Source organism: Harpia harpyja, chromosome Z (assembly GCF_026419915.1).
Source record: "Harpia harpyja isolate bHarHar1 chromosome Z, bHarHar1 primary haplotype, whole genome shotgun sequence".
NCBI classification, from domain to species: Eukaryota; Metazoa; Chordata; class Aves; order Accipitriformes; family Accipitridae; genus Harpia; species Harpia harpyja.
The window spans coordinates 38,067,234-38,082,910 of NC_068969.1; the positions used below are offsets into that span (position 1 = coordinate 38,067,234).

Consider the following 15,677-nt stretch of genomic DNA (forward strand, 5'->3'; position numbering starts at 1 on the left):
GGGCTGGGCGGCGAGAGCCAAGTTGGGGAGGGGGGGTAGGGCGGGATGGCCGTGAGGCCGGCGGGCTGCGGCTAGGGCCGGGCGGGGGAGAAAGGTAAGGGGCAGGAGCCCTCGGGCAGGTGGGCAGCGGGAGGGCGGGTGACCGGCCGGGCCGGGGCGTCCCGTCCCCGCCGGCCCGGAGAGAGCGGGAGAGTCCGTCCCTTGCAGGCGGCGGGGGGGGGGGGGGGGTGAGAAGGTGCGCGGGAGAGCCCACACGCGCGGGGGGGGGGGGGCGGAAGGTGGGTGGGAGAGCCCATTCCGGCCGGCGGGGGCGGGCAGCGACGGGAGAGCCCGCTCCCACGGTCGGTGCGAGCCTGGCGTCCCGGTCCCCGCCGTCCCGGTCCCCGCCTCCTAGCCCGGGGGACAACCCCGGCCCTACGCCGGCCCGCCGCCTGTCAGCGGCCGGGCGGAGGCGATCGGGCGGACCCGGCCTCCCTGGGCGCTTCTCACCGGCCCGCAAGTTTCTTGGAGAAGCGTGATCTGCCCGGTGTCGCTGCTCTTAATTAATACTGTTGTCGACTTACTTTTTCGTTGCGCTAGCGTTGCTGCTCAGGGGCCCGCAGTTCCGGGGTGTAACTGTTTCCTGGTCTCCTGTCGAAATCTGACCGAGACTTCTGACTCGCGTTTCCCCGCAGGATTCGGTGCTCCCATCCCTCCCCTCCACCCGGCTGAGCTGGAGCCCTTCGCCGCTGCACTTCCCAGCCTGGCACCTTAATGGAAACAGCAGTTGATCGTGGCCCGAGGTGACGTATGGCTGAGGAGCAGGCATCCCTTTTCGTTTTGCTGCAGCTGTGAAGATGGTAGCCTTTGGCGGGCCTTGTAGCTGGGATTTAAATTGGCTTTCCTCAAATAATCGGTTTTCTTGAGTTGGAGCCTGAACTGAGGCCTTTCAGGGCTTTAGCACTTAAGGAGTGTAATGCTTTAACGTGATTCTTAAGCGTACTCTGACATACTTTGTCAGGAAGAAATTGTGTTAGGAAAAAGTGTGTATGAGTCCAGAATGACTCTAAAGCTTGTTCTTAAGTTACTAGACTCTGAAAAAGAATTGATCACAACTTTTGATATTTCAAGCTAAAAATTTCAATCAGAACAATATAAGTAGTGTTACGTATTTTAAGCAATACGCATGCTGTATTTGGCTTATGCTTTGTAACAGTTGCCACATTTATAAAACCTGTAACAGAATGAAATCCAAGCTTTTCCTTTAAAGGAATATGTTTATCTTGTATTGTGCCTGTTTTGCAGATATTTGTGGGGTTAAAAGATTTGAACTGCACCTGAGTAAAACAAGGGCTGAAAAGTGAAGGATGGCAGCAAATCCTTCAGGACAAGGTAGGTTTTAATCTACGTATTCAAGGGGAAAGACTATGTACAAAATGTCAGTGAAGTCACCAAAACCGTAAGTTTATTTACAGAAGGCAAAAAGGAGAAGAGATGCAGGAAGGCGGGGGTAAAAGTAGCAGAATGTGAGCAAGCCTTCTGGGAGAAGACACACATTGAATGATTGAAAAAGACCACTGATGGCAGGGGAGCTCTGAATTACTGTGCATTCCTTCTTGCTCAGGTTATGAAGTACCTATCACGCCTGTGGTGCTGTGGTTATTTCCTGAAGTGTGTTTATGACACTTAAAACGCTTAGCGTTGAACATGACTTGCAGCTGTTGCGCTTAGCATCAGGGAACAGCCAGAAGTCGAGTATATTCCATGTCATGATGGGAGCAGAAAGACCCAGGGAAGTAACAGCAAAGACAGATAGCAAGTGGCCAGGCCTAGGAGGAAAAGCCAAATAAAATCATAATGCTAACTCCGATGAAATGTTTCTTTGCATGATGACTCATCTGAATTGCATCCGTAAAATCGTTCAAGCTGTGGAAACGATCCATGTATCTAGGCGAAGCACGTGCATTAGAAGGAGCTGAGAGTCTGGGGGCGGGTCGGTCACACGGTAAATTGAAGGAGGGTCTTAAATCGCCCTCTAGAGGTGCTTTCTGGAAATCTTAGTGGAACTCTGAGGCTTGTCTCTTCTATGGAAGAGCTGAGGAGAAAAAAGCTTCTCAGGTATGGCTCTTATTGGTTATGAGAAATGAATTCAGAATTCAGTTTCCCAGCAACCAGAGACTTCTTCATGCACATTTGTGTGAGTGTCCTTATCCGGGAAAGCAGTCCCACAAAGCTGGGTGTAATTAATTCTGAAGTGCTGATGCTTTGAAGGGGTGCCAGATCACTTGTGTGGTTCCCTCCCATCCCTCTGCAATGGCTCTCTGCTTTCAAAACAAATGCAGAAGAAATGTGTTGGTCCAAAAGACAGATTTTTCTTGCTACTTGACGAAAAGAAGGTAATTTTTGGAATGCTTATTGAGCTTTTGTGAAGTCTTGAGAGAGGAGTACTGCAGATGGCAGATAGTTGTCTTTTTGCAAATTCTAACTCTGAGAAGTTTTTGGTATGTAGTGGTGAATCTTGCTTTATTGTGTGAATACCAAGTCAGCATCCTTGCAAGGAATAAAATATTGTCATAGAGACTTAAAAGCTACTTTTTCTTAAATATGTGAATTTACTGAGAAGTGGGATTGGATTTTATTGCCAGAAAGCCTTTGCTTCCTTCCACATTCCAGAGGCTTATAATTTAATAGAGCATTGGAATCTGCTTTTATATTTTGAGATACTCTTTAGAGACTCAATAAAGGAACTGTTTCATTATCATATGAAAATTTTTGCACTAAGCAGGCAAGAAACACTATAAAGTTTAATCACCCAAATGAGCCTATAAATAATATACCTAGGAAAATTAGAAAGGAACAGGTAAATATTAGCAACAGTTCAAGGCGTCTATAGGTACCGTTCAAGCAATTCATTCTTTCATTTCCCTCTTCTTGGACAAAAGGAATAGGGATTTACTGAAACACTCACTGGAAGGTTTATGAATGGTAGCACTTAACTCAGAACTGTAAGGATGAATTAAACATTAGCCTTCTACACAGGTAGACTGTGTTTGTAATTTTTTCTACCGAGTTGTTTCTTTCCCTTTAATCACTACCAGGTATTTTCCTAGGAGTTAATTGAGTTTTCTGTTAATTGGCAGACTCAGACTACAATGGTTAAGATTTTGTGGACTGGACTTCCTTTAATTCATTGGCCTCTTAGGAAAGTAGTCTTTTAATTAGAATTTCAAAGATGAGGAGCTACATATGAATGCAGCAAACCCAAATAGAATTGCATTAAAGCCTTACTTCAGGCTGTTAGTATCACATGGAACTGATTGCACTGATTGCATGAGACTGATTACAGTGTTTGAAAGAAATGGAAAAGCTTTTAGCATGCTGTGTATTGTCCACAAGATGAGCTCATAGACCAGAGTGGTATATCTGGGAGGGGGTGAGGGGGGGTGAAAATCAGCTTCTGAATTACAGAAATTACTTTCAGGTGCTTGGTAATACACTGCTTCTGCAGCAATACTTCACAGTACTTGTGCAACATGCATTAATAAGGCTGCTCTTGTAATGCTTTTGCTTGTGCACAGCAAGGCCAGAGCATACCTTGCATGTTACTAAATTAAAGACGCTGTGTGTGAGTTCTCGTAGAGGAAGCCTTCTGAGGTAAAAGAAATGTGACTGTTCAGGAAGGAACTCTCCTTTAGGTCCTCAAAGGTGAAACAAATACAGGTCCTGTTTCAGACAGGGCTGAACTTTTCTGAAAAGAAGAGTTCTGGTATGTTGGAAGAACCAAGCTCTTTAAATACGTACAGAATTCTAAGCTTCAGGCTGTAGCAATTCTACAAGGTCTCTTTCTGTCCTGGCGGTTGTTTATCCTTTTGGCCTAAAGGTATGTGAGTGCATTCGTGTAACACAGTGAGCAGCTGATACAGCGTTCTGTTCACCGAGTCTGTGTTAAAATGGAAGATTGTGCTGTTCTGCCTTGATTTATGTCATCATCTACAAACTTTGCTGCTCTGCATCTGAGTCTGATCTGTGTGCAAGCATAGTACTTGAGGGCTGTAGCATATCTCTTCCCTGGAGAACTTTGTGGCCATAAAGCAGTCAATGACTTGCATTCAGCTATGCATGTAGCTGTTTTCTGGAGGGACAGATGAAATATATTAGTATATCTTTTAGGAATTCAAGTTAATTTACTGAATTACTAATATGCCTTGTGTTTCGTTGTCACACAACGTATATGAAAATATATCCAAATGTAAATTGTTACTGAAAAGTACTGATGGGCAGCAGACTATTAGGTGATGTTTTGTGATGCCAGTAGTTATAAGCAGAAGAGGAAATCAAAATACAGTTACTCCGTCCTTTTTCCCAAATGTTGTGTGTTTAATAAGGTTTTTAGATTCTCCTTGTGAAGAGGTTGCTGCCTCACTTCATGAAGGCTAGCATTTATGAAAGCATGCACTTCAGTAACAAAATTCCTGTGAAATGGTTTCTCAACTGAGCAGGCGGAACAGTGCGTAGTGACAGTGCTTTTTCATGTATAGAGCTTAGAGTAGACATCCAGCTTTGAAACCATTTTTCCAAGTAGAAGTGTATCTTGAACACAAAGTGGCCGTGGGCTCTTTTGTGCTGTTGCACATTTATGGACAAATGATAAATAGTCCATATTAAAAAAAACTTATACATACTGTGAATTTGAAGCAACCAACAGATCAGGGAAAAGATATGAGATGAAAAGCAAGAACTTAAAGTAGATAAAGCTAATACTGTTTCTTGCCATGCAGAGTTAGCTAGTAGAACTGACATAGATATCAGTGAGGTAGGGTGGTAAGATTAGGTATTAGGATTAGTTGGAGAGTGAAACTTGCTGTGAGCTCTTAAAGCTACCAGTATCAGTTGGCAAGGCTTCAGCTTTCTCTAGTTTTCTGCCTTTCACACGCAAAACATCAGTGCAAGTAAACTTTTAGCTCCTGCACAGAGCACATAATACAATGCTTGATGTCAGAAATAGATGTGTCAGAACAGGTTTGTATTTTGAGTGTCCTGAATCTGCTACCTTGGAGATTCAGGTGCTCAGTTTGACATCTGACACTGCCATTAATCTATCTAGCTGCCTTGAACGGGTCATTTTGTGTCAGGGCTTTTATGTCTGCAAAGCAGAGAAGAATATTAATGAACTGCAATAGTCATGAACTGTTCAAACTCAAAATAGTAGTGCTACTCAGCCCAGTTAAGGGAAGGGTAAACGTAAAGCTTTATCAAGAAGTTGCTGTGTTTGAAAACCTACACTTCCTTTTACAGATGAGAATCTGTAAGGATGGCTTTTTTTTTTCATGTCTGCATTTTTATTACTAGAAAGTGGAACAGATGTGTCAAATCTACAGATGAAAAATTACTTTGTAATTGAAGTAGGAAAATTCCGTAGCTGTTTCAAGTTGGTCTTTATGGAAGCACTTTGGGGTCCTGGGCAGGGAAAAATCTAAATGGAAGTCTTGCTTATGTATTGCCAGATATGATTGATTATTTTGTAAGGATGCCAGATTTTCTCTCTAAAATGGATTTCTCATGTCCCACCCCCTCCATTATTAACTTTTAAATGAACAGGTTTTACTTTGCATTTTAAAAAAGTTTAAAATACCTGTAGGAACTTCACATTGTTCAGCTGAGGAGCACTAACATGTATGTGTTGGATGTCCTCCTCCATTTTCTCAAGTAGGGTTTCTTCTACTTACCATTAACAAATTCTCTTAAACAAATGACTTTTTCAGTACAGCAGGTTGCTGATGGGTACTGTCTGAATTCTAGACCAAAATACTAATTATTTTTTTTAAATGCTCTTACTAGAGGGAGAAGAAAAGGAAATAAAAATACTTGGGTTTCTTCTGAATTCCTCTAGAGTTTATGCCATATGATACTATAGCAAGTCTCGTACTAAAATAGAAGACGGTGATAATCTTGCACAGTTTCTGATCACAGTTTAAAAACAGCATTTAAAATTTTATTCTTACACATGCCTCAAGCCTTTCTGAATCATACCATCTGCTTCATGATAAATGTAAGCATATTTGGTCTTTATTTTTTAGCTGACAGCAACTTACATTAAAAAGTGGTCTCCTTTTTCTTGCCTCAATCACCATATCATCTGAATTCCAAGCATACATTTAGATTTATGCAGTTTGGTATGAACAAGCACTAGCGGAAGGCTGCTGAGTAATATGTCAAGTATTAAGTTTTTTTGGCTGAAAACTCTAAAGCATACAGACATGATCACTTTAGCTCAGACCCCTCTTAGAGGGATTTCATTCATCCTATTATGGCATTGTCTCCAGAATTTACAAGAAAGTAAAGTCAGAGCTAGCTGCAACTCTGAAATGTTGAATTTTAGCTTGTTAGCAAGATCTCTCAGCCTTTGTATCTCTTAGAGCACACATTTAGCTGTGTTCTAATGTTTCAAACTCATTGCAAGTGCAGGGTGTTCAAAAAAAGATAGTGTACAATACCTAAAGAACAGAGAAACGTGGAACACTGGAATCAATACACTTACAGAACAGTGTAAGCCAGTGTAGCCCAACTTTTTGCTGCTGGAGCCATGCTCCATCACTGGTATGTCTATTATCCAATCCATTAGCTATTACAGAACCAAGGGTATATTTTCTCCTTCCCAGGGTATTTGCCATAAGGCTGATTGAACATATGGGTCTGTCGTAAGCCCCAAGAATTTGGTTGCATCTATGCTGTCTATCAAAACTGTGTCCCCTCCTTCCTCTGTAAGCCATACCAACCAATGCTGCGGTTTTTCTCCTGGCCTCTGTTTATATTTCTCTAAAAGGTTTTTAATATCCTCAGGGAAATAATCTTCCATCTAATCCTGCCAGATAAATACACCATTAGGACCAGCCACCGCCTTTTGTTTTACAATGGGAGCGGCTCACTTCCCTGACTCAGGCACTGCAGAGGTTGGGGGTGCTGCCTCTTCCCCCTCCGTCTTGGTGGAATCATCATCACCACTTTCCCATATATTACTGTCCCATGTCTCCGGATCCCACCCGGGGTCAGTTACAATTGCCTGGACATAATGACCACCCTTCGGCTTTCGGGAGCCCTTTTGCCTCTGGTGGGCAGCTCGCACTGCGAAACGGGTAGCGAGATTGGCACATTTCTGCACCAACTCCTCCAGCTGTTTTGTCTCACTAAGGAGGGCTTGTTGTTGTACAATTGTAGTCGCTTTAAGCTCCCGCAACTGATTCTCCAGCTGTTCAACTTTTGCCTCCAATTCCTGTGTTTGCCCCCATTGTACTTTATAAGCAAATAGGAGGGCACCCCCCATCTGCCCAGCATGCTTAAGATGGTCCTTCCCCTTCGTATGTGATGTTTCTATGAACCCTTCCCAATATTTTAAAACCTCTATAGGGGATTCATTAGTCCATGGTTCTGGGCATACCTGAGTACAGGTTTCCCACTTGTCCCAAAGGGTGTTCCAGGGTCCAACCTGGTCTCTCAGTTGGGGGTGCCAACCCACTGGTACCCATCCCAGATTTCCAGGGCATTTTTAGAGCCATTATGTCAAGTAAGCAAAAAGCTCTTTCCTATATCTTATACAAAAAATTATAAACTACTCCACCGTGTGTCAAAGGTGTAGTACACCCGCAACGGATACAAAAGAATTTTCTAAAAAACCTAGGGATTCATTCAAATCTAGGGATTTATTCAAGAGAGAAAAAATGTGCCATCCGCACCAACCACAATCTATATTAACAAAACATGAACAATTCCTACACAAGCAACAAGGACTCTGTCCTGTGGTAGACCTTGTTAGCAGATTTCTCTCTAATCCTTCATGCAGGGAGCCTCCCATTCACTCCCTCTGCAACCGAGTGGCGCAACCAACGGATAGCTATCAACTCCACTATCTGTGTCCTGCCCACTTAAGTGGGTTCCAGTTTTAAGTGGAACTAGTGCCATGTGGGAAAGAGACTTTAACAGATGGCAAAGTAGAGATTAATTAAATTTAATTAAAAAATCTGTTAACAAATGTAAAGGTGATTATGAGTGATCTTGCATAAAACCACAGTAAAATGTAATCGAATGACTGCTCCTTTCAAGAACTCTGAGACACTGAGGCTCAGGGATGTGTAAGGCATAGTAAAAGAAAAAGGTGAGGGTTTGATACCAAGGCAATACAGATGCAAATTATTACTTAGAGTTGAAGGTTCCAACTGGATAATTTTGTCCTTTATTGAGCCATGCTGATGAAAGGAATATTGGATTATGTAATTGAGCAGCAACAGAAGATCTCTCAAAGGGAATGAACTTTGAGTGCAGCTACTGAAAATAAATTTGAAATCATTTTACCTTGACGTGCTAATACTCCCCTTAAGAGATAGCATGTCTGACCTTCCGAACAGCTTGTGGGCTACCATTTTTTAGTGGTGGTAGCACTAAGCTACAGCACTCAGGACGGGGGTGAGGGCACAACACACAGCAGTTTCCAATGGGAATAACTTTGACTTTTTGTATGAAGGAAATAAAGGAGATAACTTGACTTTTACATCTTGTTTTTATATGACAGTATAGTGGCTTGATTTATAGAATAGAAGCTAATTAGAGATTTTTAAAAGGGTATATTCTTGACATGAGGAGTGTCCTTAGTGGCACAGACATCTGTCTGTAAGAGTCAGCTCTGTAGCTGTTGTCCTCAATTGTGCTGTACAAGCATACTGGGCAACAGCAGGGACTTGTGTATCTGGTTCATTTGGTGGCCACAATGAGATCCTTTACCATGTAAGAGTCCTGTGTAAGTACAGTGGCAGTTTTGCCACATTTTCATTTAGAAGGCAACTTTGAAAATACAGAAATGACAGCTATTTTAGGCATTGTCTCAATTCCTCACCCCTTCTTGACTATACAAGGTCCCTTTGGGAGAATGATGTACAAAGCAAATAAAGGCCACATTCTCATATTTTGTCCAGACAGTTTAATTTTGTTTTTCTATTCCAGCATTGTGGTCATACTCAGAATAAGAGTAGTGTGTATATGTAAGGACATCAGGATATTAAAACCAAAACTTTTCTGCATAGATTAAATAGAAGGTTGCAATTTTGTGTATAAGCACATGTGCAAGCTTAGTGGTTGTCTCATTCTTACGTGTTACATCTATAAAACTTGTATTATAGTTTGAGCTCACTGGCATGAGAAATTAGGCCTTGTGAGTATACTACTCCATTATTATCATTGAATTGTACGTTCAGTGACTGCGTTTTAAATTTAGAACCTGGTAAGTTTACCTTTTTTTGAAAGGCGAGTATTTGATCGTGTATCTTGTTTATAGCTCCAGAGCTGGCTTGGGAAGGGGTAAGATATAACTTAAGATAGAAACCTGTATTTTAAAATGTATTAATATGTATGATAGCTTCAGGAAGCTATTTTATGTTGCAAAATGAGAAAGGGAAAAATGAAACCTATTTAGTAATAGCCTTTCAGATGGGTGCAAAGCTTTGAAGATTAGTGTATTCATCATAATGTCATATTGTACAGAGACTTTTAATTCCGCAAGGTTAGAGTTGGGCCACAGAAATCAAGTAAATCTCTCTAATATTTTTCTGTCATTCCCACCAGGTTTCCAGAATAAAAATAGGGTTGCAATCCTGGCAGAACTAGACAAGGAGAAGAGAAAGTTACTTATGCAAAACCAGTCTTCCACAAATCACCCTGGAGCCAGGTATTTTATGTTCTTAGACCTGTTTGGACATCACTGATTACATCAAAGGGGAAAAAAAAATAGCAAGTGAGCTGTAAACTTACATAAACACTTATCAGAAGTGTTTTCTGACCATCCTCAATAACCAGTCAGTGAGACCTTGCACTTTAGGAACATACTAGTATTTAAAATTGTTTACAGACCCTGAATTTTGGCTTACATAATTTCCATTTGAGAAGGGGAGAAGCAGATATGCTTACTCAACTGTATTAAAGTCTACCTTAAAGAAGAATTAGGGAGCAGGCACTGAGAAAGCATGTAATTATTAAGGTAAAATGCCCTAAGGAATGGAAGTAGCAGACCATTAGGTTCAGCGTACTGTGTGTTTAGAGAAGAACAGTTATGGCAGGGAGTGAGTTATCCTTGAAATTCCCTGTGTGCAAGACAAACCCAGTTTATGTTACTGCAGATCTTCTCGTAAAAGATGGTGTGTTGTAGGGATGATTCTACACCAGAAGGTTATTACACCTATCTAATCTGAGTTTAAGAGCTGTCACGGATTTCTCCCATTTAAGACAAAAATATTAGATTGTTGTCATAAATCAATAACTAGAAAATCACACGCTGGTTTACATGGAGAAATTGAGATAGTTGAATTTTTGGGTTAGCATGAGGTGAGTGCGGTGCCATATCACAGACACGTTGTGTTAAATGCAGTATCTGTACAAGAGTCAAATACTCTGAATAGTCTTGAGTGCTGCCTGTGTCTTTTCTCAGGGAGATTCTAGGTCACCTTTAATTCCTTCATACTGCCAAAAAGCATGCAGAATATTTGAAATCATCTGAGTTAGATCTCTGAGTGACTCTGTATACAGTTATTATTCAAGCAAAATTATTGATTAGAGAAGAAAACAGAAGTATCATACTGTTATGTACAACCCCTGACTCCTGGCAACAGTGTTTCCATACTTTATTGCAAGTCTGGCAGAGTTTCAGGGAGTGCTTGTTTGCTTTCGTTTTTCTTTAAGGAAAAATAACAGTATATGCTATTGAGCAGAATTAGAATTTACTAATTTTGAAGGTGGGGATGGGTGGGAACCTACAAAGCAGCAATCAAACTCTCTGCTTTGGCATGGTGGGCTGATGTGATTTTTGAGAAGCTGACAGTTCTGTGGCAGGGCTGTTGTGCCACAGGTTTTGGACCACAGAGTTGTCAGAAATTAGACCACAGAAATTACGCAAACTTGACAGAAAAGAGCTTGATGTACCTAAAGCACAATAGTGGCATGGCCAGTGTAAGGATGAATGAGTTAGTTAATTTCTGGCCTTGGCATTTGGGAATCCTCTATCCAAGAACAGAATACCTCTCTTCAAAAGTGTCAGCTTATGATGAAGCTTTAAGATTATCTACAGAAGCCATATTGAGAAGTTAGAGGGTACAGAATTAAATGCAAAATAAATACCTTCAAAATAACTGAAAATACTATGTTTTAAATAAACTGAGTAATACTTTTCTCCAGCAGTGAAGCTTATCTTAATATTTGTCACAAAATCTGTTCAGAGGCTTGTTACTTAGTTTTCATTGTGCATTTAGGCGTAGATTTGGCTAAAGGTCTTTTCATGAGCATGGCTGCTTTTGAAAAACTGATTTACTGCATCAGCTGTTAACATTGAAGCTGCTGGGAAAGATCAGGTGATGAGTATGCTTGGATCCCTCATTGTCCTTCATACTTTTGTGTCTCTGACTGAGGAGAGCTGGGCTTTCAGCACCAATCTCCAGAGCCAATTTCAGAGGTAGTTGCGAATTGCCTTGCAATACAGCTCTAATGGCAGTCCTCACTGATTTCTACCTGGAGGATGGCTGATCATGTTACTTATATAGAGCTGGGAAGAAAAAGTTTGCTTTTTATTTCTTATTTTTTGGTTAACAAGGTGGACAAGTCTGAAGATGTAAAAGCCAACAAAACCTATTTAGAAATTTTAATGTGAAACCTAATTATGCTGCACTGAGATAGAGAAGCAAAACCAATTTTAGGTAATCTAAGCTATCATCAGAGGATCATTATTTCAGTTATGTCAATAGGAAGCTCCTTTACCATAAGTAGTGATCTGCTGCCCACCTGCCAAAGAACTGGTCTTATACTGAAGACTGCTCAGCTCTTGTTAGTGCTTATGTTTATCGCAGTTGTTTACAACAGTCACTGAGTGACTGAATACCGGTGAAAACACAAAGCTGATGTTTTAAAAACTGCTGACATTGTCTAACATTGCACCCCAGTGGTTCCACTGACTTCAGTGGGACTCCACCGATGAGCAAAATCCGCAACAGGCTTCAGGACTGTGACTCTTCTGGGTTTAGTTTGGCATTGGTTGTTTATGCTAGGTCAAATGATACAGCCATGCTCACTCATTTTCCTTTTCTCTCTTATGCTAACAAATAGTAATTCCAAACAATAGTTAATAATTGTCAAGCCATGAGTCAAATAAATCGTGAGCTGTGGAAGTCATGGAATCTATGGCTAGAATGGCAAGGACACGTTTTTTCCTGTGGTATGTGTCATACCATCTTGTTCTTTTCACAGCATTGCACTTGCAAGATCACCGCTGAACAAGGATTTCCGCGATCACGCTGAGCAACAGCACATTGCAGCACAACAGAAGGCTGCACTGCAGGTAAGCTGATACAGTCAGGTAGAGTTTAGCTTGGCTCTGTTGTAGATGTGCATCCCTTCAGAGAGCAGCCCTGCACCTAGAGAGAATGAAAAGCCCCTTTCAGAGGTTAGGTTTCATACATTTCTGTATTTGTCACAAATGAAGTTTCTTCTTCTCTTATGATGAAAGCTTAAATCTGTCAACTCATTCTCCCTTGATATGGTTGTAATAATGTAGCCTACAGTATCATCACAGCTGTTTTGTACATCTCAGTCAAGAGTCAGTTTCATCATACTTCTGAATGTCTCATGAAGTGTAGGGAGAACTAGCCACATGGATTTGCTTGACTGAATCTGAGTAGATGCCAGGTAAATACCCTGCAGTTACATACGACAGGGTTGAAAGATTTGGAAAACTTGTACATTCGCAGACTTCTATTTGCTGTTTTGCTTATGTCAGGCAAGGTTGATTTTGGTGTTGAAATTGGAAATGGAGCAGGAAAGCCAGTACCTGGCCACCTGCCTTCCTGGCTCTCTAGACAGCATGATTTGGCATAGGGGACAGGAATGGGAAAAATACTGAGATGCAAACTAGCAACGCTGTTCACGTATCCTATGCCTTGTTGTGTTTCTACTACCCAGTAAAGGCCCCACATTGCTTCCCCTAAAATGAATGGGAGCAGAAGTGAGCTCTGGGTGGTATCCTCTGTTCATCACAGAACAGTGTAGGCTGGAAGGATCCTCTGGAGGTTTCTAGTCCAGTGCCCTGCTCAAAGTATGACTAACAGCAGTGTTGTATTAGATTGTTCAGGGCATGGTCCAATCAAGTTTTGAGGCTCTCCAGGGATGGACTTCTCACAGCCTTTCTTGGCTCTGAGTCTGACTGTCTTCTCTATATACTGTCACTGAGTATCTGAAAACAGCATAAGATCTCCCCTTAGCTTTCTTCTTACAAGAAGCTCAGTCCTCTCACCATTTCCTTGGGTGTTGAGAGCTCCAGGCCAGCCCCCAGCCATCTCTTCGGGTCTCTGTTGGACTTCCTCCAGTTTGTATCTCAAACTGAACACAGTATCTCAAATGCAGCCTCATGGGTAGCTTCCCTTGCTGATGCAGCCCACTGTGCTGGTAGCCTTTATCACTGCAAGGGCACACTGCTGGCTTAGGCTAAATTTGATATCTAGTAGGGCTTTTCCCTAGTGGTGGAAGGAAGGAATATGCAGGCTGTCTAGCTTACTGGAGTCCAGTCTTTGAACTGGGAAGGGCTACACAGGATTTTAAAAAGGTTGTCCGGAGCCATAAGCAGCAGCTGCCTTCCTCAGTTGAACAAGCATATATAAATCACATAGACAGGATGATGGTGTCCTATGTTGTACAGGAGTGTGTCTGGTCACATGTCATTTGTACATGTGGCCTCGGGTTGTGTGACACTACTGATGCACACTTCTGGCAGTCATATGTGGCAGCTGTCACAAACCAAGACCTGTAAGTTGGTTATAGATGAGAATGGAAGCATGGGGTCTAGGCAAAGGAGAGCAATCAGGAGTTCATTTACCACTCTCCCCACCTCCATGGAATTTGCTGAAAAAGGAGCAGCAGGGAATGGCCAAGTTAATTCCCTTGCTGGGCCCCATTCAGATGTGGCTGATCTAAAATGCTGGTTTTGAATTTGACTATCAGAGTTGAGGAGCAGACTGGGAGAAATAAATACTTAATGCTGCAGAAGCTATAGAGTCTTAAATTATATCAGTGCTGCAGGGAGTTATGCTTTAACAAATGTTTTTCTTTTTCCAGCATGCACATGCACATTCCTCAGGATACTTCATAACTCAAGACTCTGCATTTGGAAATCTTATTCTTCCTGTCTTACCTCGACTTGAGGCAGAATGAGGAATGTTGTTTCTCAGAACTGCAAGGTCTGATTTTTGTCCATAGCAGGAACTGTCTGACCTTTTAATTTCTTTTCTTATCTTAAAACCCATTTTCTTCTGGATTTTTGTGGTTGCTTTTTGAGAGTGTGAGCTATAACAATGAAAAAGCAATGTTGCTGAACAGCAATTTTTATCCTGTATTTCCATTCTTCTGTCAGGTCAAGGTCAGACTTAAGACTTCCTTGGTGCATAGCGCTTGCTCTTCCCTGTTTCTGTGCTTCCTTTAAATAAATGTCCAAACCAGAGTCATCAAGAGATGCACATTCTGTCAGCATTTGTGTTTCTTTTTATTGTGTACAGGTACTGTATTTGACTTTAATGAAAGACAAAAGTTACTTTTGTCCATCAAAACAAGACACAAATTTATCAAAAGCATCAGTCAGTCTTTTTTTTCCTTTCCCCCTCCCCGTATGCAGGAACATGGCTAGTGTACTGTTTGCTGTTGTAGTCTCATCTGGTCTGAAATCCTTAGATATAGTGTGCCTGCCTCTTACTTTGTTTTGTGAAATATGAAAATGAATTAAAGTGGGGAAAAAGTAATTGTTTCACAGTCTTTTAACAGACAGAATAAAAGAAGTCTTTTAAGTTCTCTGAACACTTCGCATGGAAGGTGTTGTCCGCAAGGACAATTCATTTTAAAAGGTCGCATTTTTCTAGTCATACCTCTTTCAATACTTCGTGTGTTTCATTTTTGTTTGCTTGCTTTCTTGTTGTTTTTATCAGTAGTAACCAATTAAAGCTCCAGGCTGAAGGAAAATCTGTTGATCTTTTAAGGTAAATGATTTTTGAATTGTGATCATGCTACTAGGATAAAGTAACTTAGAGTGAAAAATAGACCTTACATAGATGTTCTTATATCTCCACAGCTTTACTAATACAATTATACTAGTACATTGATTGTTTTACCTATGGAGGCAAGTTTTAGAAAACAAAAAGAACAAGAGAACTTAAGTAAGAACCAGAAATCAGAAAGCATCTGTTAAATTGATGCCCATTTGAAGCAGCTCCATCCTTTGCAGAAACTTAGCTGTCCCATGAAGTTTCCAGGGTTGTAGTCTACAGATTTCCTTAGTGACATTTAGGGTATCTTGTTTCCATCTGCAGGGGATTGCCTGATCCCAGTAAGCACTACTGAACTGTAAGCACTGTTAACAGTTCCATTCCTCATGAGTACAGAGTGAGAGCCAAGAGATTGGTGCAGGTGTGAGGAAAATGCCACAGCTCTCATATACCTTAGCTGAGTACAGACCCTTGCAGAAGCTGTAGCATACTGAAACATTTTCAAGAAGGAGAATCTTGTGGAAGATGCCTGATAGAGCTTAAAGATGTGCAATTGTAACATGAACTATTTGTATTGTGTGCTTTTTTGAGGGGTCTGATGTGGTAAGTCACAGGAATGACAGTTTTTGTGGGCAATGGAGAAGAGAG

The 15,677-nt window shown here is 41.4% G+C and overlaps 1 protein-coding gene across 3 annotated transcripts; it reads left to right on the plus strand.

Moving 5' to 3' along the window:
• Positions 1-14,510, plus strand: INIP (INTS3 and NABP interacting protein). Of its 3 annotated transcripts, none has more exons than XM_052776050.1 (6): positions 1-94; positions 580-782; positions 1,285-1,371; positions 9,589-9,691; positions 12,253-12,343; positions 14,113-14,510. In XM_052776050.1, exons 3-6 carry the CDS (start codon positions 1,347-1,349, stop codon positions 14,206-14,208), a joined length of 315 nt encoding a protein of 104 aa, XP_052632010.1. In that variant the 5' UTR covers positions 1-94; positions 580-782; positions 1,285-1,346; the 3' UTR covers positions 14,209-14,510. The 3 variants fall into 3 exon arrangements, with proteins under 3 accessions (XP_052632010.1, XP_052632009.1, XP_052632011.1); XM_052776049.1 differs by having other exon boundaries at positions 675-782; XM_052776051.1 differs by lacking the exon at positions 580-782 and having other exon boundaries at positions 68-94.
• Positions 14,511-15,677: the final 1,167 nt, after the last annotated feature.